The 24,965-nt window shown below is 45.1% G+C and overlaps 1 protein-coding gene across 2 annotated transcripts; it reads right to left on the reverse strand.

The window, feature by feature from the left end:
* Positions 1-2,871: 2,871 nt before the first annotated feature.
* LOC149335729 (uncharacterized) lies at positions 2,872-24,895 on the reverse strand. 2 transcript variants are annotated; one of them, XM_089552316.1, is made up of 8 exons: positions 24,297-24,894; positions 21,372-21,536; positions 19,520-19,692; positions 15,800-15,961; positions 15,389-15,553; positions 13,995-14,246; positions 9,606-9,796; positions 2,872-3,361 (listed from the first exon to the last, which is right to left on the reverse strand). In XM_089552316.1, exons 1-8 carry the CDS (start codon positions 24,467-24,469, stop codon positions 3,308-3,310), a joined length of 1,335 nt encoding a protein of 444 aa, XP_089408442.1. In that variant the 5' UTR covers positions 24,470-24,894; the 3' UTR covers positions 2,872-3,307. The 2 variants fall into 2 exon arrangements, with proteins under 2 accessions (XP_089408442.1, XP_089408443.1); XM_089552317.1 differs by lacking the exon at positions 2,872-3,361 and having other exon boundaries at positions 4,767-9,796; positions 24,297-24,895.
* Between the last annotated feature and the right edge of the window lie 70 nt (positions 24,896-24,965).

Here is a 24,965-nt window from a genome sequence, read left to right on the forward strand (position 1 = left end):
TAGAGATGTCCTAAGCCCGTTTTACCCAGTGGCAAGGGCTGGGATACTTTTTTTCTTAAATTTTCTTCTTAGTCCCAAAATAATTTGTGTAGAGATGTCCTGACTCATTATCCTGTATCCCGTGTGGGTGATATATCAGACATTTACTTGAACGTCTCATTACGTTTGCGTAATGTGCGCGCCAAAGGTGGCAGAGTGGACTCTCATGTTTTTCTAACAGAGGGCATCTGCAATGTGGTCCGCTCATTTTCATATTTTGTTTGTGTCTTCACAGATTCATAAACTGAATTACACAATATTGCTTAATGTGCAAGAGCCGCTGGCTCCAAGAGGGTCTTATATTTGCAGTATATAAGCTCGTAGAAATTTTTCGTTCTGTGGATGTACACTCAACATGCTGGTGATGCATGACTTCTAGCTGTAACATTTAGGTTGATCCGTGTTTCGCAAATGCTTGTTTTTTGACATGTTCACCCTAGCAGTGTGTGATGTTATGTAGATTTCATTCATAAAAATGTCAGCACTGGGCCAAGCAACTACACCATTGCAATCAGCTGTAGTCATTTCTTTCTTCACGTCTAAGGCACAGAAAATGTAAATTAGGCTTTGCGAATATTTTTCGTGTGGGCCAAGCAAGTTTTTCTCTTCGGCCCTTAAAAATCCCCAGGGAAATTTACCATTATTTGACCAAATTCCTACAGACCTCCTTTGGATACAGCAAGTGTGGTGTGAGGGATGTCCGCAGGAGTTTCTCTGCACTTCCTGGGGATATCCGTACGTCCCTTCAAGATTTCGCAGGAACATCCCTTGAATGTCAGTGTTGTCACTGGGTTCCAACGACTGATTTGTAACAGTGGGCGGAGATTCAGTGAGCTGGTTTTGTTTGGACCTTGCAGCAATGGCATCAGTATCATCTCTCAAGAAGATATCAGAATGGGCCTAAAGAATGAACAACTATGAAGAGCTGGTGGAGGAGATAAAGGCTGTTTTGGGTCTAGCACGGCCTCTGGGCAACACCGTTAAAGGGAAAGCCTGGTGGTCTAAGAAAGAGGTAGATGCAATCAGAGAGTGGAAAAAGGCCAGTCGGAGACGTCGCCGACTAAATAAATCGGATGGCACTAATGCTGTAGTCCAAGCATGTAAAGGTAAAGCAGCCGAGTTATAATTCAGGTGAACATCTGTTTCCTGAACAAACGTTAATTGCTTGACCTCAAGAAGGCAGGCCAGAATGCCGCACAATGTTTTTAGAGACAGATTAATTATATACGCTGGTACGCATAGGCCACTCCTAGGTGGACTTCAAAAATCACCTGATCATCATGCATCTGGAAGAGGGACCAGCTTGTGTGCCGCTCCTGGAGGAATGATTTGATTTGATTTATTGGGGTTTAACATCCCAAAGCGACTCAGGCTATGAGAGACGCTGTAGTGAAGGGCTCCGGAAATTTCGACCACCTGGGGTTCTTTAACGCGCACTGACATCGCACAGTACACGAGCCTCTAGAATTTCGCCTCCATCGAAATTCAGCCGCCGCGGCCGGGATCGAACCCGGATCTTTCGGGTCAGCAGCCGAGCGCCGTAACCACTGCGGCAGGGCCCTGGAGGAATGGCTGCAGGCATCTAGGTAACAAGGTAGACTGAGTGGTGAGTTGGCCATGCATAATATGTGAATGAAGAGCAGAACATCAAAACAATGCATAGGAAAGGTGAGGGACTTCTTCGCGTTCTAATACTATATCCAGAAAAGCTTATTTTAGTGCAGTAGTCATGTTACTATGAGATGACGCTATTTTTTAACAAATGGCACACAGACATGTATTCGTATGTGCTCACAGTGTGTTAATTCGCACTTAAGCAGTGGAGAGTAAATGTACAGGTGCAGACATAAGTAAACAGAACACACCATTATGTTTTAAGTGCAATCACGCCTTCCCTGTCGGAAACGAAGAAACATAGCTTGCTCATGACAAAGCGCACTGGCGTGCCTTATCAGCACATATGGACCATAGCTGCCAATTTAAATTGGGCAACAGATGAAAAATGTAAGAAGGCAATAGCTTGCTCGATTTACTTTTATCTGCACCTGCACGTGGCCACATGAGCATAACCATAACCACCAAGACACCACAGCGGCAGTGACAGAAGGGTCGCATCCAATACGGCTGTGGGCACAATTTTTTTTTCATTACACTGGTTGTGCAGAGACAGAATTTTTGAAGCAGCGCATCTTGCAACTGACGTTGCGGTGAGCACAAATGTTTTTGGAGTGTGTAGCCTGGATCCTCTTAGTGTTCTGGAAGGGATTTTTGGCACATTACATCTCATGTCACTGATAAGTAGCAAATCTGTATTCATTGACATCAAGGCTGACATGCTGCCATGTGTTCCATGGCCCAGATGTATCCAATGACAGTACACATACTTCCTTTTGAGCAACCTGACTGGCACAGTTTGAAGTTTCACAAGATATTTCACTTCAGTTGTATTAAACCTGCTCCTCAAAGCCCCAAAAAACATCTCCTCTAAGCCTCTATCATTCGAGTAAAAAATAAAACATTGAAAGCAATTGGGAATTCCAACTGGCTCCAAATAGACTCAATTGGACATAGGGATCCAATTGGTTGATCCAGTTGTATTATGCAAGCATGCAACAGGTCTGTTTTGTTTTGAATAATTACAACAGGAAGTTCAGTGTGTGATCAGCAAAGAACTCCGTAGGAAGGGGCACACTTCAGAAATGCACGTTCACACTTAGGCTTAAACTCTTCCATAATATTTACTTCCAAAACTGGTATTGATCGTGATCAGTATTTGTTTCAACCGGACTACATTTCCAGCAAAAAGGGATCACACATTCACAGTGAAAGAAATAAAATGTACAGCATATTTATTAAAAATGACATTTTCCCTGAAAGCAATTAACGAATGGAACAAGCTGCGCCGAGAGGTTGTGCGCACAATGTCTAACGAATCATTTGCCTCATTGTTGTGATATTCATACTTTTGTTTGTTGGTATCAAATTATGCTGCCCTTTATTCTCTTTTTACCTAAAACTGTGTTGTACTGCTTACATTGTAACTCCCCTCCCTCCATTGTAATTCCAAACAATGCACTGTGGGTAAAGTGACAAATAAATAAAAGCTGCTGCAGGGGTCAGCAGGTGCGCTTTCGTTGGCCTTGCTACATCGGGTACTGTGGTGCATGGGTCAGGTTACCCAGAATCCAACATTTGAGGTGCATTGAACAGCATCCGCTGCAGCATCATGCCAGGTGCGATATAATTTCCTCTCTTTTGCCGCCAAATCCTAAGTAGCTCGCAGAAATCGCAGCAGGCCTCCAGTCGCCTTGCGTGGCCGTTTCTGCAAGCACAATGGATGCAAAAACAGTTGTCCAGCACGCAGAGGATATTCTTGCTCCATCTCTGCACGGTCATATTCGTGTGAATGTGACGCAGCAATGGCTACGGCTGTTTGCCGCAACTACTGCTGCAAGGGTAATTCTGACGTTGTGCTTCCGTATTTGCCACGGGATAATAAGCTTGATCACCACTTCCAAAGCAGCAAACAATATACCGGGTGATTCAGCAAACACTTTCAAAAATTTTTATCAGTAGGCTTTTTGTGGTAAAAATATGGCTTTTGCAGCGCAGTGTTACCAGTGTTGGCGGACACCAGAAAAGCGGTGTATTGTCTTAAGTAGTGAGCTGGTTAACTAATTTTTAATATTTAACTTCTTAACTAGCAGAGTTAGGCGCCTAGTTGCAATTAGAGATTTGTAGCCGGTTGTTACTAATAGCTATATCAGTTTTTAGAATTTCGAAAATGCGGTTACTTTCGCCGCTGTGACTCGACAAAATCTGGCTGCATCATGCAAAGATACATCGGCTTTTGAAAGCATGCAGGCAAAGCAACCCCTCCAGTGCACGTAACTAGTCGAAAAAGCCAAATTTCGTCGAGCCACAGCTCCAACGCTAATCGCGTTTTCTAATTTTTAAAAACTGATATGGCTATTACTAAAGACCGGCTAAGAATCTCTAATTGCAACTAGGGGCCTAAGTCAGCTAGTTAAGAAGTTAATTATTAAAAATTGGTTAACCAACTTACTACTTAAGACGATTCACCAGTTTTCTGGCGTCCGCCAACACTGGTAATACTGTGCCGCAAAAGCCATATTTTTATCCCAAAAAGCCTGTCTATGAAAATTTTTGAAAGTGTTGGCTGAAACACCCGGTATCTTAATTAGCGGTAACACTTCCTGAATCTTTATAGTTCATGATGCGTTATTGCTAAAAAGAAACTAAAGAACCTGCATTACTGCAGAGGCTATGTGCATCCATTCGTTTCGAGAGGAAGTTGTCGAATGGAAGATACTCTCTTCACAGAGACATCTTTGAGTGAGCAGCGATGCACAGTTCACGGAGAAAACAGAGGCAGTAATGCTGCACAAGCATTTGCCTGGCTTGGATTTCAAAACAGTGCATAGCATGAATATCTTAATATCCAATTATTCATGAATTTTGGAGGCTGGTGACGCGACAAGACAGATACCTGTGCTCTAGTGTCTGAGAGGATGAGGTGCGTCACCATTATCCGGTCAAGTGCCACGGGCGATATGACACAAGCCTCTCTTGTAACACCAGTGGCTACCATGAGACAACGCTATAGGTGTCACTAGCCGTGTGATTTTTTTTCCGTGTCCCTATCAATCTTCAAGAACTCTGTGAATGCCACAAAATGATGTAAGATCCGCAATGAGCTCTTAGCAGCACCCATCAAAAACACTTTATTGTACACATTTGCACAGTCAGTTCACTATGCTGCGCTCAAGAGCTCCCTTTCATCACTGAGGGGGAAAAAAAAAAGAGATTCTGGGATACTATCGGTAAATCTATAAGAACAACAAGAATCTGCACTCCTATTGCAACAGTCCATAGTGCAGAAGTATCGCAGAAGTATTTTGGAGATTTAACAAAATAAAACAATAATAGAGTCACTGTGACATGGCTTCTATAAAATGAACTTCACTTCGCACAATATAAACAAAGGCTCCAGCAAAGTGAAGTACCAGCGTAAGAACACACACCCAGATACGAAGCCAAGTTCCGACGGGACCATCTTCAGGCGACACCATTTTCGGTGCAGCTGGATGGCCGGGGGTGGCCGAACCGGACTTGACAGAAAGCAATTGTCACGTAGCCACTGAGTGCAGTGACTGGGATGAAAGTGGAAAACATTCACCCACGACCTTTCCGTTTTAAGAAAGCCCACCATTCGAGAACAGGGTGGCTTGGCTTTGCCAATGATCGGTACAGCTGCAGAAGCTTAATGATGATGCTTGAGTCCAAGGTTATCTGTTGATCAAGCCTGAACTAGTTGGTACTTAATTGAGCAAACTGGGAACCAAGAAAGTACAGGGGGCAAGGGAACACGCAAGGAGCGCTTTGAACTAAAGAAGAACGGGGGAGATCGCAGGGTTGTTATATGCGAACAATGCAAGCCAGCAGCGATTGAAAAGAAGGAGAGGATCGGGGAATAGTGGTTCATTAAAAGGGGCAAAGTGTTTTTCTTAATGGTTGTCCCACTGAGTCTCCGCTTTTGACTGACAGCTCTACAAAACTCGCAACGCAGTGCAGTGCACACAAACGGAGCCGCGGACAGCAGCATGATGGCATCAATGTACATTGTCTGTTCCGCTGTAGCGTGACTGCATTGGAAGTTGCATCTTAGGAAGGTCAGACAGTTCGTGAAAAAGTGCCCCAAATGTGAACGCATGTGTACAGTAGTCGGTGACTGACTTTCAAGTCGCACTGATGGAACTCATCGGCAGGTACTATAAATACAATCACAGGAGAATCCACGGCATCCCCGGGCTACGACTCACCAGCACGCCTTCACAACAGAAGCTACGTTGTCTGCAACTTTCGCCACACATAATGAGAAAACATACATCAAGTTGCACACAAATACATGCTTCTTCTGAAATCAAGAAGGCAGGGCACCTAGGCTTTGACCAGAGTCACCATTGTCACATCTTTTTCTAGTCACGCCAACTGTGTCAGTACCACAAGGACTACCTCCTGTCACGTAAGTTAGCTGGAGTAAAAATCTTCACCATTGTATTCCGCTTCATATTCATCCCGCCGTTGTGGGACAAATTAAGCAAGAAAGCACTAAGAAGTAAAATTGTTTTTCTTCATGCTTGGTGGAAGCAGCGACACATTATATCTTTACAATAAAGGAACAGTACGATATGAATAGCATTAGTATGCGCTCAAGGCAGGTAGGAATACACAACAAATAGACAACAATGCCATCAGAAATACAATGCAGCAAACTCTGAGGGGAACACATTTGAATAAAAGCACATAAAATTGTGACAAGGGTCATGTAACAGAAAGCAAAAGTATTGATACGATTCCTACCAACAGCACTACTGCCTTCAGCAGATCCGAAAAAAAATTTGTTCTGGTGGCAGAATTAATAAAATAGGATGCCTTTCAATGCTAAAAAGGAGATTCAACTGGAACACATACTCGTTAATAATTATAGAAGTTTGTACAGAATCTGAATCTTCCTTTTTCTTTTTAATTCAAGCACTTGTCATACAGCACAAGCTTGGGTTCCTATATTATATAGAATCTTCCCACCACAACAATAACGTCAGAGCAAAAAAAGAAAAAAAACTAGGACTCAATTTAGTAAGGCATCTGGCACCACTACAGTAAAATACATGTTCGATGCACATGGATATGAGCTGGATCAAGTCTGGAAAAGCGGGCAAAACAGAAATAAAAGCAGTCTGTCTGTCATACATTCTGTTCACACTGGCAGTGTACATTAGAGCAAAAGTATAGGTAAAAACCTAACAGGATCGATTTAACTTGGGAAACAACTCTGCTATATCCAAGTAGCGTGTGTATAGAAATGCTTGACGAGATAAGAAGGCAGCATAGAAAATGTGCTTTATATATTAATTTCTGACAAGCACAGATGCTCGACATTCTGTTTCATGCAACATTCTTACTTACACTTCCTCTCATGTCTACCTAAGAGGCACCACAAAGCTATACGAGGGGGTACCCAAAAGGAACTGGACTTATCTTTGTTTGAACTTATTTGTTCACATTTTAAGCACAGACCTTCAATCTCCTTCAAAGTATTCCCCACTTGCAATGATACGCTTGTCGAATCTTTCATTCAATTTTTTCAAAACATTGTTTAAATTCATCTTTTGTGATGCTTGACAGTGCCTCCGTCGTTTTTTTCTTCACCTCAGCAACATCAGCGAAACGCTTTCCATTCACCTATTTTTTCATTCTAGGAAGCAAAGAAAGTAGCACGGGGCAAGGTCGGGAGAGTGTGAGGGTTGAGGAATAGGGGTCATGCCATTTTTGCTCCAAAATTGTCGTAGAGACAGGGCTGTGTGAGCAGGGGCATTGCCATGATGAAAAAAACCAGTCACGCGACTGCCACAAATCTGGCCGCTTCCACCACATACTGTTTCCCAATCTTTTCAAAACATCTAAGTAGAAAGCCTGGCTAACTGTCTGACCCTGCGGAACAAATTCTCAATGGACGACTCCTCTCACGTCGAAAAAACAAATCAGCATTGTTTTGAGGTTTGGTTTCACCTGACGAGCTTTCTTGAGGCGAGGTGAATTTGAAGTTTTCCATTGGCATGATTGTTGCTTTGATTCAGGATTCGATTCAGGAACACTTGAGTTGTCCCCATAGCATCGTCCTTGTACGTCTTTCTTAATATTTGAAGAGTTTCCATTCAACTTTTTCTGGGCAAAAATCAGAACTTCACCGGCGCACGCTGTTCACGAAAATCAGCCATTGCAAAAACGACATTCACACAAAACAGTCGTCACTCTAAAACTGTGCCTAAACTAGTCTGACCTCCTTCAACGACGGCACTCGGCTTACTGACTCTGGAATGTTCGTTCTAAGCGCTCCTAGTGGCAAAACACGGTACCACAGAAGCTTTGCCGGCCAAAAAATTTAGTCCGGTTTCTTTTGGGTACCCCCTCGTAAGCGGGACCGGCTGGTACAATAGCACTAAAGCCTAGAAAACAATACCTTAGTGCCAGGTAGTCAAATCATGAGATATTTGAATCCTTAGAGTTATTTATCTTGACAAACTACCTAAAAAAGTGTCACGAAATCTGCAGTTCATCGCTGAAGTTCTCACGGACTTCAACGAAACGTCAGAACATATGTCTTAGAATATGTCAGTGCCTCTGCTACACACAATATGCTTTGAAAGCACAAACCACATCACAAACACATTTAATATATTAAGTTCAGAGGACAGCTCTGTCCATCGCCCGTAAAGTGCTGGATGGTAGGCTATCGCAGTTCAGCGACACCAGGAGCCCAAGCCACAGCAGTGCTCTATAAAACGACGACCTGTATCAACAAGCCCGTCCATCTTGAAATTGTTTTTTTTTTTTAAGGTTGGTTTTCAGTGCATGCAAACTGATCAGCAGGAACTGAAAGACTAGTTCGATCACGGAGAGTCTCAAGATGCAAGCCCTGAGATGCACAAATCCATGTGCACGACAATGGAACATTCGCACGAGACTACTGCAATGCACAATGAATCAATAAAAAGAAAGAAAAAAGTTTTTAGCAGCGTGACAGCAGCAGTGCAGTGCAAGAACACCCGGTGCAAGGCACATAGAGAGCTACACATGAGCACAAATGTGCTTGACAAGATACTCGCCACTGCAAGAATGTTCCTCCCATGGGCACAGCAAGAGGACGAGGGCACACCCACTGAGAGAGGGACCATTCACACTAGGTGGGCAAAAAGCCAAGCACTAGAGTACGCCATATGGCTCCTCAAAAGGTGCCTGATAAGATAAGCAAGCTGCACTAAAATGGTAAATATGGGTATGTCCACGCATCAAACATAGTAAGAGATGCACCTAGGGGAGATATGAAGGCCCCAACCAGTTGGTCTTCTTGCAGGCATCACAAAACTGTCTGGGGATGCCCGAGGAGATAAGAAGCTTTTGCCAGGAAGGATCCCACAGACACAGGAGGACAGCGGCAGCACACGCTAGCAGAAATAATGCCCACATTGACCAGGTTATACTGCACCACTAGCACCCTTATCTCTGGGTTTCACACAGGTGCCAGGAGGTGTCCAAAAAGATAAGCAGCCCTCATAAGTAGGCAGCTGCCCCACTGATAACTTTGATGACATGCCTGATGTAACAGAATCAACACCAGATAGGCACAGGTGCCTAAAACATCTAGGCGAATGTCCACGCTTGCCAGATGAGATAACGAAGGCTTGCAGCCTTCCAGCGCCTCTTGCTTGAGGAACACATGTATGGGGAGGGAATGTCTTCAGTGAGCACATAGCAGCTCGAGGAGTTGTTCTATGACACTAGCACGCACCAAGAGTTACACGCTGACCAATCTGGGCACTAACCAACGCTGGGCACCATTCAAGCACCCAACGACCACAACACAGTGAACAGCCTACGCTAGCAGAATGTTCCAAGGAACAGAAGGAGTCCGTGCAGGCAGCAAACAGAGACAGAGAGACGGACGCAGCTCAGAGAATAGCACAACAGCCAACTTCTCGAACCTCAGGCGGAGGGGGCATCATTTCCTGCGGTGGTTCCTGGTAAGCGCCGTCCAAGTAGACGCGCAGCACAAATATCCAGTACTCGCTGCGATTGCCGTTGTTGTATGTGAAGCTGCTCTCGATGCTGGCGTGGACCTCGCCACCAGTGAAGAGCCGCATGGCCACTGTCTCGCAGCTCAGCACCCGAGCACCTGTGCAGTGTACGAGAGTGTTAAATGCAGCACACACAGCACATCATTAAATGCACTTAGTTTCAAAGCGACGACTCAGTGAAAGACTTTTTCTGGGGGTTCACAATGCCACTATCCATGGCAGGCATCGTCGCGGTATGCGGGAACTTATACTCCCGCAACCTGTAAGGGTTGTGAAACACTTTAAAGGTGCACTGAAGAGGAATCTGAACTTGTCTTTTTGCCGTGGGAACTCGATCTACACGTTTCTAGCATTCTTAGAAACTGCGACTTATTGCCCTGTATGGCCGATTTCCCAAATTAAATCGAATTAACGGCCGGCTCCCGCCCTTTTTTTTTTAATTCTGCCTCGTACGGTGGGCGGAGTCGACCAACGCGTGGAGCGCCTTTCACCCAGTCCCGTGGCGGCTTGCCGCTCTGCCATCGGTGGAGTAATACGTAGTAGTCCGTAGTAGCAAATAGTCTGCGCGTATTTTTATTTCTGCGGGCTTATTTTGCGGCTATATTATCTGCGAATGAAACTATTTATTCATGGAAACCTAAAAAACAAAATAAAGCGAAAGCAAAGCCTCCACGGAGCTGGCTGAAAGGAACTTCACGCGTTGGTCGACTCCGCTCATCGTACGAGGCAGAATTAAAAAAAAAAAGGGCGGGAGCCGGACGTTAATTCGATTTAATTAGGGAAATCGGCCATACAGGGCAATAAGTTGCAGTTTCTAAGAATGCTAGGAACGTGTAGATCGAGTTCCCGCGGCAAAAAGACAAGTTCAGAATCCTCTTCAGTGCACCTTTAACTTGATAGCATTAGAGAGTGTGTTCAGCAGCAACCCTGGGGGCGTAAGAACGAAATTGTGTTCGACGACAACCTCTGTGGTGTGAAAACAAAATTCTCATTGGTCAGTGATGATGTGACGTCACAACCACATGACCTAGCATGGGTAATTCAAACACCCCACAACGATAACAAAGTACAACGGCGATTACGTCGTTACACAATTGCTCATGGGTCCACAGGGTTGTGACATCATTCCACCACCATTGCCTAGCACCTCAGAAAAAAGAAAAGCAATTGCACCCAAAAGAAAAATGGTCGAGCCAGGACTCGAACTCCTACTCCTTGAGAACTGGGCCCACTGCCCCTGAAACGTGGAGTAGCTTAGGATGAGGGAAAGAAAAGGAGGCTTTGTGTGAGTGCCTCACACTGCAGTGTACACCACATTCTTAAAGAAGAAAATGCGACTGTTTTTAAGGTGCCTGCTATCGTGTCTACAATCGTGTCTACAATCGTGTATGCTATCGTCTGTCTTTAGGGCGCCTGTTATGGTGTCTACAATGTTCTTACAATTCCCCCACCAAAATTCCAGTTGAAACACGTTCCAGTCCCCTTATAGGGTATGCATGAGTCATCACCTTCTGAAATGTTCAAGTACCTTCCAGTGGATTATCATATCAAATTATACTAATCCTATGCACCAATCCCCCTTAACTCTTTCGCTACCACGCCATAGGCCATCGATCGCATATGATCGATTCAAATCGCCCACGCAAAAAAGTTCCATTTTGGATCGTCGCGCACGTGCTCCGCCATCTAGTTAGGGAGCTCAACAACTGCTCTTTCGATTGCACCCTTGGTTTTAGTGTTTTGACATGAGGGGGCGCCGTGAAAAACAAAACTTTGAACGGCCGCAGTAGCGTCAGCCGGAGAAAATGGCGTCTGCATCGCCGCACGCTCCTCGAAAGCGAAAGCTGACACCGAGCACGTCGGCCAGTTTCGGTTTCGTTTTTTGTGATGAAAGCAGCGGTTATTAGTCGGGCAACAATGTACAAACATCGGATTTCGGTTTTGACAGCGAGACTTCGCCTCGGGCACCTAGAACGGCAACGCGTACTTGCATGCAAGTTCTGTTTTCGTTCGCTGTGTGTTTTCTGCGGTGCATACGGTTTGTAATTGATGACAGTGATTTATTTTCGTGCTTCAGGGTCTTCACAACATATGGCGAAGACAGTTTGCGAAATGCTCAAGGTCGCGTCGCAGTTTTCAACCAAGACGACAGCTAGGTGTCCATATCGGCACATCGCTGCGGAGCGGCGCTCGGAGATTCGCTCGACCTCTAGACTTTTTTTTGATGCTCTTCACGGCGGAAATGATGAAGACTGTGTGCGGAAACACTAATAAATATGCATGGATGAAGATTTTGAGCAAGCAAGCATACGCTCGGTGTGACGGCTTATGGGAAGATGTGTATCTGTTGGAGATGCTGACGTTCATTGCAATGATCATATACATTGGAATTGTTGACCTGCCACGACTATATCTCTACTGAAATACCAGAATAATCTATTCTGGCCCTCTACGATCAAAAATCATTTCTCAAAATTGATTTTTCGCTTTTTTGTTTGTTTGTTTTTTGCACGTAACGGACCCGGATGATTCAGTGGTGGCAGCATCTATTGGCAAGACTCGGAAAGTGTCCTGGCTTTTGAACCACATCGATAAAACTTATTTATTCGATCCTGATGTTTTAGAGCTTGCCTAAAATGCCAAATTTTATCAGCCGGCTTTCAGGGAGCAGCTCCTTCAAGAAATCTTCAGGTATGATGAGGGAAAAGAAGTCCACGCCCCCAATCCTCCCATAGAATCCATTCAACACCAACCGAAAAAAATGAAAAAAAAAGAAGAAACTGCAAGCTTGTCTATCAAAGAACAAGGGAGGAACAAAGATAAAACCTTATGTGAAGCACCTGTCAGTCTACCCCTGCTTCACATCTTCACCCTTGATTGCTCTTCACAGTGGCACCCCAGTCATGACCCCTGACTTGACAGGCCATGGAAAGTGCAGTAATTTTTTCTCAGCGCTGAAATTGTGAATAATGACAGCTATAAGCATGCACAACAGTTTGTATATTCCAGTTTTCCTCTAATCAAGTGCTGGCTTAGTGCAGCCGGTAATTTTTGTTTTTGCTATTATACTTTTTTTGTGTTTTTAGCAAATTTCACAAATAAATGCTCATTTACTTTTGCACACACAACTCTTCTGTTTGTTTCATTCAGAAGTGTAACTAATAAGCTACAATTTCATGCATTGCAATATGTGCTGGGTGTGTTAGTTCTTGTGAAAAAAATTTTTCTTTCAGTACACTCCAAATCGTCCATTTTTCCGTGGTAGCGAAACAGTTCATTCATTTTCTGGAATGGGCCTATACTTCCGAAATTTCGGGAATCCTTTGGAACTTTTGGGGGTGGGCCAACTTACAAATTTTGGGGCCCTCAGATTTTCAAAGTGCCTTATGATTGGTCCATTGGTGGTGCTGATGACATCAAGACCCTCTCAGCCGCGTTCACAGATTGTGGGGAGTCTTCACACCACTACTGGCACAGTGGTTCAGCAGGTAAGTGAAATACCACTGCCCCGGCAGGTGGCAGTTCCAAATACAGCCACCGCACCGGTGGGGCTTGCGAGACCCAGGTTCCTCTTCCTGAACTCCCGTAAGGCTTATGTGCAGTGCTACGGTGGGCAGGTGGCAACTGCACTGAACTGCCGCCTGCAATGGCGAGCAGGTTGTGATGACGTAACGAGGTCATGTGACCTCTCTGGACCAATCAGGGAATTTCGTTACAGAGAAGCCTATTGCATTAAAATTGTTTACATTAAGGAATGGGTACATTCACACAGGAAGCCATATAACAACTTGTGTGATGAACAGATAAGTGAAGGGCCCTTGGGTTAAGACAGCAGATACCATGAGAATGCATGCTAAATATAGCAGAAAGTGGAAAAGGGTCAGGTGGGCAGATATGATTAAGAAATTTGAGGGAATAAGGCGGTGGCGACTGGCGCAAGCCAGAGCTAACTGAACATTCACGGGAAAAGGCTGGTAACCGCTGTGATGACGATGGCGACCCGACGAGTCCTTTCGTAAAGTTGTCACACTGAAACAGAGGAAGCGCTACTACAACAATGAAGAAAAGAAAGCCTTAACAATTACGCTTTCCCGTAAATGCGGTTGACCAGACTCTTCAACATCTGTGTGGAGAGGATCCAGATGGCTCCTCGCTGCTGGTGGCGTCGGCGGTCATGTTACAGGTCGTGTAACTGGTCATTTGACCCCGAGGCGGTAACATGAACGAAGACAACGCTGCTCATGCCACAAGTGAGCCACTCACAGCTTCGTTGCAAAGACAGGGGAAAAAACTGACCAGTGGCCTTGATCCAGGCCTCGACGCGCTTCTTGGTGGCCGACAGGCTTTCAAACTCGGGCACAAAGATGCCCCGTGTGAGCTGCAGTGGCATGAAGGTCTTGCAGTGCAGTGAGAGGGGTGGCGAGGGGGGCAGGTCACCCTCCAGGAGCGCAGGCTCTTTGCTGTAGGCCACCCGCAGCACCCGCACGAAGAAGGTCGTCCGCTCGGCATGCTCCGTGTATGACATGCGCTGCGTGTCCACCATGGTGCCTGCAATTGTGTGCCCGGTTGTGCTTAGTACGTCTGAGATGGAGATGCTCTAATGTGCATTCTCTGAGTGGGGGAACCATCCTGCACTAAATCCCTGTACTAGTGAGCAAACCTCGAGCAATGCCTGCAATGCCGTAAAAATGCAGTGATGCTGTCTCTGAGTGGCTCTTTCCATGGAGTAGGACAAAGACTTCACTCTGAACATTAAAGCAACTGGCATAGCCCAAAAGAAATGCCGCAGCTGAAATTGCGGAGCCCTAATGGATGAGCATCTTTGTGACCCGCTTCTCGGGTCATCCTTAATGACACACCCTTGGAGTGAGGACACACGAAAAAAAAAATGGTTTGGTTTGGTTTGGTTTATTGGGTTTAACGTTCCAAAGCAACTCAGACTATGAGGGACGCCGTCGTGAAGGGCTCCGGAAATTTCGACCTCCTGGGGTTCTTTAACGTGCACCGACATCGCACAGTACACGGGCCTCTAGAATTTCGCCTTCATCGAAATTCAGCCGCCGCAGCCGGGATCGAACCCGCATCTTTCGGGTCAGCAGCCGAGCGCCGTAACCACTGAGCCATCGCAGCTGATTTGCGTAGCTAGGCCAAATGTGAATATGTGCGCTAGCAGGGTGTTTTTTTGCAATTTCTGCATTATTAAACATTGCTATGATAAGATGTTTGTCGCCGTGTGTGTATTCTTTATAAAAGGCGAGCAACCTGCCACCTATGCCACTTGCCCTTTTGATGTCACCACAACCTGCCAGGTCTGTGTGTATGTACGTACATATGCATGCGCTCATACACCCGCGCGTGCACGTGCACACACACACACACGCACGTGCACGCGCACACACATAGACTCTGGGCAAGTTGCCCACAACTCAGTGGGCAGTTGGGACACCTGTCGGAAGCAGGCTTCAGACAAACAAGCACACAACGGCTAAATGTGGGGAATGGCGAATATAAGTACCAGCGCGCAAAAAAAAAAAACAAAATGACTTTGCTTAATGCTTAGTAATCTTCCCTTAAAGGTACACCAAAAGTTTGCTGCAAAGGAGGCACTAACTCACAAGAAACAGAATGAGAAGACCTGCGAGCAACCTCGCAAGAGTCAACGCTATTCATGTCACAGACAGCCTCCTCACCTGACTTGAGCTTTATCTCGAGGGACTGGGCGTTGCAGACGCGCAGTGACCTCTGCTGGGCACACCACTGCGCTGCACGGGTGATGACATTGCAGAAGGGCTCGTATCTCGGGAACGAAAAGAGGCCACCCGTCGACTGCCGCAGCGGCACAAAGTCTGCCACACCTGTGCACCGGGAAGAATGAAGATGAGAGCTCACTTCACCACATACTTCGTTTTCTCACTTCATTCTTGCTGCTCCACTTCTGAGCAGTTTGCGACGCAAAGATAAGATGACACGAAAGCTACTTCTGATACAAGCAGAATTATCCAGAGGAACATTGTTCAGAAAGGCAATGTGCAGTGAAGGTGCAGCCAGAAGCTTTTCAGGTCGAATCTCACGGGTCATGTCAAAGCCATAAACCGGCTCACCAATTTCCTCGCACCCCGTAGAGCCAAGCTCGTAGAAGACACGAACAACGAAGATGAAGTGCCGGTTGCGGCCTCCATATTCGGACCAGTAAGACCGGTCCGGGTCAAAGCTTGAGTAGCTGGGTATCTTCATCTCCTGCGTCTCCACAGCGAGGATACGACCTGCGCATGCCGGAATCGTCAGAGCCGGAATGGTGCACCCTGCTATAGGCAGTGATGAAAGCAGGATAAAGCTGCATCAGATGATGAAGGCAATATACTCCCTCCACGGTGAACTTTCATCCGGCAACATTTTTTTTTTAAAACTTAGTAGCATGCCCTCCCTTTTCCCCGTCTTATGGCTTACATTACTTCAAATTTAACACATTCACTATGGCAGTGGTTTTCTGAGTCCTCATCCTTGTGCATAATGGCCCACCAGTGGGCCACCCTGAAATTTTCTCGGGTGAGGCGTGACCCACCAGTGAGCCACTGGCAAAGCTAGCTTCTTTGAGCTGCCCACAGATGGCAATAGTGACTTTGAATGTGTGCCTTTCAAAGGCTCTTTGAAACTTCCTGAGCAATCTCATGGCATCTTTTTGTAATGAATAACATTCAAGAAATGCAAGAGAACCACTGCCCATACAAAACTATGCTTGGAAAGAATTGCCTCCGAGTCCAATGTTGCACCTAGTTGGCTAGGCTAAGCTGCTAGCAGGACCAAGCACAGCTAACGAACCTTCCCGTACAAGCACAACTTATACATACAAAACACACAAAAAACACAAAAAGCAGGTGCCTTGGTGCACACACATTGTTTTCTATTTCTATTTCTCTTTATTTGTTCCTTTCTGATTACAGAAAGCCGGAGCGAAAGCTAAAGGCTGCAGTGCCTGACAAAGGCTTTCGCTCCGGATGACGTTCAGCGAGCAGGTAAAGAGCACACAATCTTTGGTCACATAGATTTGCGCCATGCATGAACACATAAATACTTACAAAATAGACTAACATAGAATTGCTGATTGCTTTGCAATAACAGAACATCTAGCTATAATATATTGAAAGCAAGATATGTTGTTATAAGAAACATTACTAAAGATAATCGGTAATACTAAAAACACATACATTTTCAGGTACAGCAAAACAAAAGAAACAGCACAAAATGACACAAATACAAAGTCATGCTTGAGCAATAGGGTTTTTAGAAAATGTTTGGACATTGGTTTCGTAAAATTGACTAATTCATCAACACGATTCAACAACAAAGGTATCTGGAAGTCTGTATGTTGCCGGCCATAGTTTGTTCTTGTAATAGGTGTCCTTCTGTGTCCTCTGCGGAGAGAATACTGTGAACACGGTTCAGGATTTGTTGTAGTGTAGAGCTTGTTGTTCTTTATATACTGCAAGAGCTTGAAGTAATAAACTTGGTTTGCTTTGATAAATGCTTTATAAAGAGCGCTACAATCATGCTACAATCTTGCCTGATAGCATGTTCTGCAGAGAGTAGATTCCTCTTCAGCACAGCATATTTCTTTTCAGCATGCAAGCAGTTACGCATTATCAAGTACACCTGGATGTCACAATGAAACGTCACTCCTGATCAACAGCACTCCAAGGACAATAAGTGCTTTTCCTGTCCACTGTGAAACCCATAAAAATCAGCACATTTTTATCATCCCTTTCAAAAACTGCATGGCTTCAGACTGTAATCCTGCAGTCCCAAAGAGCTTTGTGGTGATAAGAAATTGGCTTTGTGGGCTGGAAAGGCCCAGTGTCTTGTTTCTCCGTAGAAACCCAAGCCATGCCATAGGGGAAGGGAGAGAGATAAAGGTGCTGTAGTGGAAGGCTCTGATAAATTTCGACCCCCTGACATTCTTCATGTACTGATACTGCATAGCACATGGATGCGTTTTGCATTTGGCTGGCGTTGAGGTGATAAATGAATATTATGCATTAATTTTTTTCATAGTGCGATGGGAGGAAAAAAATACTGTCTTACGGAAATGGTATGCAGTTTTTCACCAATCATGATATATAAAAATAAACAAGAATGCATACTGTGCATTTAACACGCTGTAAAAATGCACATAATGCCTGTAAGTCATTTCAATACTTACTCAATACTTAGGCAGTAATGGAGCTCTGGGGCAAACAGTGCAATGAAGTTGCTGGTGACGATGATAGCCCATCATGCACTAAATATAGTCCGTGTAGAGACGTGTGCATCTGGTTCTCACCTTTTTGTGACTGATGATGTAATAATGCCATAACGACACGTTCATGTATTCATACTTTCCCCTCGTGATCAGAGAATGGAATCGCCTTGATCCCTCATAAATGCAACCACATTATCTCAGTTCACGTCACGGATAGAATCCTTATCAATTAACGAATAAAGCAGTTTCACTGACATACTCAACCGCCTCTCATCACTTCATTAGATTGTTAATTGATCGTGAAGAAAGTCTCTCTTATTTTTTCTGCTGCTGTGTTCCGATGTGTTCTAATTGAATTCCTTATGGCAATGCTCCAACCAACTCCTAGACATGTACTTTTGTTTTTCCTTGCTAATGTTTACCTTTTCTTTTATTTTGCTTGTTCCTTTCTGTTCACCTGTGTTTGATTTGTATTCCCTTTTTTTTTTAATTCCAGAGTGCACTGCTCAAATTTTTATCATGTTTGTCATTTTTGTTCGCCCACCTTCTATGGTCCCTGATGGGACTGGCAGTATTGTAAATAAATAAATAAATAAATAAATATGAGATATAATAGTGAAGTCAGTGTCTGCATTACTGAAAGGTGCCATGTGTCATTCTTTTCCGGCAGTAACCAATTTTTGTGCAACACACACTTTTGTGAAGCGCTTTCACCGGCAATTCCAAAGTTGCACGGCTTGAATGTGCAGAGGTCTGCTGGCAACTGTGCTCTGACTGCTCTCACAATGCAGGTAGAAATGAAGCAGGAACCAGCAGGGCGATGAGAGACACCGTCGTAGCTTTTTCTTTTGTCTTGCCAATAAGAGTATGCTTCAGTGTGCACATGTTGCACTTATTTATTTTTTTATTAGTACCTCACAGGCCCCGAAGAGCATTGGGTGAGGGGGGCAAATCGAAAAAAAGGTATATACAGATGGAAAAAAAAAAACAACGTAATATCGGTACAAGAACGTGGTACAAGTCAAAGACAAGAAAGGAACACGAAATTTATACGAAACGGAGTTAAAATAACATCAGACACGAAAATAGAGAGGAAAAAAAAAGCGAAACACAAACATGAGAGAAAAAAAAACAAAAAAGCAACCAGGGGCAACAGAAGTGGTAAATGGGAAAACAACGTTAAGAACAAATGAAACTGTTGCACATTTCGAACATCACTATGGCAATAAATGTATACATAGATGTTTTTTAAACTCACCAGGATCAATGAAAGAGATTATGTTGTCAGGAAGATCATTCCAGAGTTTTATTGCTCTAGGTAATGCAGAGGAATTAAACGACAGGGTATTCCCATATATCCGGTTGAAGCTGAGTTGATTGTGTAAGCGTTGTGAAGAGCGGAAAGGTGATGCCAGAGGTAACAACGAAGGACGGGTGTGAACATATTTATGGAACAAACACAGAAGTGAAATGGAGCGACGAATTTCAAGTATCTGTATGTCGTTAAGGTTTTTAAGCTGGGATACACTTGCGAGGGGACTATAATTGGTGAATATTACTTTGCATGCAGGCTGCCTGTGCCTACCTGGTGCTGGCTGGTGCATGAGGCGCTGGTTGTAGCGCTCCAGCACCTCGTGCAGCGTCTCAAACGTGGGCAGTCCAAAGAGGCCCGCATGGCCAGTCTGCTGCGGAATCAGGTTGGCGTACTCCAGCTGCTGAGCAGGTCGGCTTTGGTCCAGTCTCGGCACCAGCCACAGCCTGTGCCACAGCCAAGACAAGCCGATAGGAGCCAAAGCAAAAGCACGCAACGCGTGCGTTGATGGGAAAGGTGGGAGGAGGTGGGTCAGAAGGGTAGTAGCAGTTCCAAAATCTGGCCGGCTGTCACTAGCCTTCTCAACCCCTTTCCCAAAAGTTGAGAACACGGCAGGCTGCCCTGCTCTCCATTCTCCCCGCTTTCTAAAACAATGAAATTTCGGCTACTCAACTCGTCCGAAAAGTGCCGATTGCTATTATTTAACCCTTTATGCTATTTCAACGTGAAGCTCGACACTAAGTAACTGGGAAAGGTTTGACAGAAGCCAACAGCCACAGAAACCAAGGGGCACAGGGGATTTTTTTTTTAATTTATTTATTTAATTTGTGGTGTCGATAAATTTAGAATATTACTGAATATGCTATCGCTTAAAGCTAATTGATTAGAAAAGCAGAAGAAAAAACAACCACATGCCGCCGGTGGGATCCGAATCCACGACCTCCGAATTACGCGTCCGAATTATGCGTCCGCGGTGGCTCATTGATTATGGTGCTCGGCTGCTGACCAGAAAGACGCGGGTTCGATCCCGGCTGCGGCGGTTGAATTTCTTTGGAGGAAAAATTCTAGAGGTCCGTGTACTGTGCGATGTCAGTGCACGTTAAAGAACCCCAGGTGGTCGAAATTTCCGGAGCCCTCCACTACGGCGTCTCTCATAGCCTTAGTCGCTTTGGCTATGAGAGGTTTGGCTATGAAAGGTTTGGTTTGGTTTATGGAGTTTAATGTCCCAAAGCGACCAAGGTTATGAGAGACGCCGTAGTGGAGGGCTCCGGAAATTTCGACCACCTGGGGTTCTTTAACGTGCACTGACATCGCACAGTACACGGGCCTCTAGAATTTTTCCTCCAAAGAAATTCAACCGCCGCGGCCGGGATCGAACCCGCGTCTTTCGGGTCAGCAGCCGAGCACCATAACCACTGAGCCACCGCGGCGGCTAAGTAACTGGGAAAGCAAACTGGGAAAGCATAGAGGAATAAGGTTGAATATGCTAAGAAATGAGCTGCCGTTTCAAGGGGTGGTGATGGCTAAAGTTTAGCACATACTCGCGCTCATAAATACAAGGACACAACAAATATCCAGGACCACAGAAAGGAAGCCTCACACCTAAAGTGACATTTTCCTTACTTCCCGACGCTTAAAACCTGAGAAGCCTGAATTCCAAACCTCGTAGTGCGAGGGTGTTTCTTGATAGGCATTTAAAAAACTGCTGTTCTCACAAGACACCGCGTGACATACTGCCAAGATAGCACTTCCTGCAGGAAGGGAAGAGGCCCGAGAACTGGCACATATGCATGAAAGTAGACAGAACAACAGCTTTGGCTTGTTGGTTATTCATCTTCAAGTAACAGCGCAAAAAAACACAGACGGGACACATAGATCGAAAACACACAACAAGCGCAGCGCTCGTTGTGTTCTTGTTCTATGTGTCCCGTCTGTGTTTTTGCGCTGTTACTTGAAGATGAAAGTAGAGTGGGCCTATATGTAGCTGTTCAAGTAGGCCTGTGACATTTGTGTAAGACTCGTGCAACTCTCAGCATTGGTCAGCGTAGGTGTACTGAGATCAATGATTATTGAATGCGTCTTTCACAGCATACAAGCAGGCACGATATGCAGTGTGCACACGAACCTGAGGCTCCGCACATAGCGAGTGCTCTGCTCGCCATACTCGTAGTAGGTCATGCGCTCCGTGTTGACCACCTCGGATGACGTCTTGAACTCGACACTCTCGCATGTCTTCACCTCCCACGTGCAGTTTTCTATCAACCAGTCGTTAGCACGTTGCACCAGCACCCTGCATCATGTTAATTTCACATATACTTATGAATATACACTAATATGAAAATGTTATGCACGTGTACTATATATGCATATTGCCACGTATCATTGTAGTGTTTGTTCGTTCACGCTCAAGGCTGCAGGAAAGGGTTGTTATCACTTTTGTTCGTGGCGCGAGAAGCGACCAGACTAATCTCGATTGATCGCAGCCATGAAGGGCTGCATCTAGGTTTTTCTAGATTACTGTAGATGATCTTGTCCTGTTATCTGGAAGTTTCCTTGCCGCCTTTAAATTGAGCGATGCCGCGAGCGGCGGACGTTCGTAGTTCGACGACCGCCGAGCACGCCTGTTGCTTACGCCGCCGCCGAGTGATTCAGTTCTTTTGAGGGCGAAAGTCAGCCCAAATAAAGAGCTTCGTTTGCAAGTATTTCTGGTGTCTTCCTGACCGCTGGACTGCTGTCACTACAACGTGACAATATAAAAATATTAACACATATTAAAGCGATTGTTTGATGGTGCCACATGACTCACTCCCAGACTTCCGAACCATGCCAAATGTGCTTGGAACCACTAACGATATTACCCTCCACACTGACTACAATTCAACTACAAGAGATATACCTGCCATATTAAAGAAGCACCTTTCTTGGTGAACATGCAAGCAATGTGCAAGGTATCAACAAAATGAAAAGAAATAGGAGATTTTTACTTGACACTGAATGGATATTATCATACCTTTAATTACCCACTAAGGTTGTTAATCAATCGTCACCTTCTTTCATTCTGAGCATCTCTTTATACCTACTGCGCGAATGTTGTTTGCTTTTAAACTGCGCATTCTGCTCATAGTCATCCATTTACTTTACACTACAGCTAAAATTATTCAGACAGAACTATCATCATTTGAGTTCTCATAAGGTAGTCTCACTTGTGTGTACTATGATGTTTTATGAATTTCAACTAGCCCTGCTGCCGAGTATCCAGATACAGAGAAAACCGTTCCCTCTAACAGTATTAATTGCAAGGTACAAAACAAAACTACAGACCATTCGGATTCACAATTCCAAGGCAAAAAAAAAAAAAGTCTCTTCATGAAAACAGAGTTATAATCCCAGCTAAGTTAAAGCTCTGACTGGCAACAGTGCATTGGGACTGCATTTGGTGCAAAGCGGTACACATCATTTGCAAAAATCTTGTCAAGGAAGCACTATGAGAACGTAAGAAGTTGTACATTACTGTGGTACTTAGAATGCAAATTTCACGTTTATTGTTTATTTGCCTCACTTATTCATGAAAACGGTGCAGAAACTGTGTAAATATTATACAGCCAGACATAGAACCTCTACTTGTAATGCAGTCGTGACATAGAGGCTATTATACAACACTATGATCCGTCACTTCTTCTGTCTTTCATCACACTTTTTGCCTTGTTTTTATTCTGTAGACATGAACCAACTGGCCTTGCTAAGTTTTTTTATGACGGGAGTCTACAGGTATGCCCCTTATATGCTTCTTGCCACACGTGCTGCTGTACAGCACACCTTATCTTTTCTGATTATTCTGCTTAGACAATATAGATGTCACATGCAAGCACTGCACAGCATATACAGCCCCATACAGATGTGCAGTAAAATTTACACTACCTATATCAGGTCTGCTTAAGTGCCATTTGTAACACTGTCCTTAACTACCACTCTTACAGCTAGTGTTTTCACAATATACCAGCTATATGCAGTGTTGGTCTACAGCACTCACTGGTTCTAAATGTAGCGCATCTTAGGAATCCAACAAGTTCCCATACACTCAATGTTACACTGAATCATGAGTTATGCCATGGCAGCTCTTGGGCACATTTAGAGTGCATCGTAAAGAGAAGCAAAAATGGAACAGCCTGCAGAAGTTGCTGGAAATTTGTGTGTCAGCTTTAAAAGTGATACCACGCTAGCTGCATTTTATTCATTTTTTTTTTGAGGTCATGCACTAAAGGCCTAAATAGCCTAAATGAGAACAAGATAGCCTAAATTTGGGTATTAAGCAAGGAACACATAACAATGCGGCATATTTAAGTGTTCTGACAGGAAGTGGCCGAAGATTCTGTTAGTTCCTGGAATTTGAACTATAACAATTCACTATTGTTTTCTCTCTGGAAACGCTAAATTGCCGATGTGAGGGAAAACTGCGTTGTTTTCCAGTTCGTAAACTGGAGCCTCCTCTTTCGCGCGTCTCGCTCGTAGATAAAATCTGACATATATATATATATATATATACGATATCACGATCGAATTTATGCAAAAAGGAGTGAACCAAAGGCGTAAACGACCGTTAAACGATCAGCACAGATTCAAGGTCGGTCTCACTACAGCTCAAGGAAGTTTCCACCTCGCGTGTGACCTCTACTTGACCAACGAAATGCAGAAACCAGTTGCACACGCACGTGTACGTGAATAAGACAAGCTGCAACTGCGCCCGCGCCAATTCAGCAACTTTGATGCAACGCACAAGTCTGGACTCAAATATCTGTAACAGTTAAGCAGCCGACAGCAACAACTATATGGTACGGGCATGGAATCATACAGCTGTTGCATAAGTCTCGGCGATCAGGTAAGTTTCGGATATGATGCATTCGTCCTGTGCTTCTCTCGCGACTAATACGCTTCGATTCTGCACGACACAATAAGAAACAACAGCGGAACTAGAGTAGAATGGCGCTGTGTCTGTTGCTACCGTATTGCGTACGTCTGCGAACAGGATCAGCGAATCTTCTGCGCGGCCTACCTGAACGGCTCGAACGTCGGCGTGCTGAAGAGGCCGCCCGAACTGATGCAGTACGGCAAGAAGTCGACGAAGCTCAGTCCACCGCCCAGGGACGCGTGTTGCCGGGTGGCCTCGCTGTACGACGGCGGGAAAGACGACACGTCCGGGCATCCTATTAGCGGATGGGCCGACATGGTCGTCTGCTCTCCGGCGCGGCCCACGCCGACGGAACCAAGGAGATCGCCGGCACTTCCCCGCGCTACGATTCCGATGACGGCAGCAAGCGGGCGTCAACGACGAGTACTCACAGGCCACTGGTGGGGATTAACAGCAACCGGCGCGTCACACAGTACGCGCATTTCACACGGCGACGACACGACCGACTGTTTACGAGACGAGCTGCGCCCATCCCACTCCGTGGTAACGCGCGTCACATGCCTCGCTCAGGGTAGCCTGCTGCTCAACTGACCTACATCAGCCAAAGAGCTTACTTGAGCCTTTCAGCGGCGCTCAGAGAAGCTTAATTTTCCTGAAAGCTTTACGAGCGCGTGGCAAATGGTTTTCCGCGTTTCTCTCACGGCATCTCACGTAGTACAGATAGATGGTAACGTCGAAGAAGCTAGAGCCACTAGAGCACTCGCCACTGCTCTTCGAAATAGGGTAGTGGCGAGCGCCACTAGAAAACCAGAG

Source organism: Amblyomma mixtum, chromosome 7, assembly GCF_055824585.1.
Source record: "Amblyomma mixtum isolate Tamu chromosome 7, ASM5582458v1, whole genome shotgun sequence".
In the NCBI taxonomy this organism is placed as follows: domain Eukaryota; kingdom Metazoa; phylum Arthropoda; class Arachnida; order Ixodida; family Ixodidae; genus Amblyomma; species Amblyomma mixtum.

Coding starts and splice junctions, on each gene's coding strand:
- LOC149335729 (XM_089552316.1), bottom strand. CDS start 24,469: ATGTCGGCCCATCCGCTAATAGGATGCCCGGACGTGTCGTCTTTCCCG. Junction 19,693..21,371: donor CGCTATGTGCGGAGCCTCAG/GTTCGTGTGCAC, acceptor GCTGTGGCACAG/GCTGTGGCTGGTGCCGAGAC. Junction 15,554..15,799: donor TACGGGGTGCGAGGAAATTG/GTGAGCCGGTTT, acceptor CCCGGTGCACAG/GTGTGGCAGACTTTGTGCCG.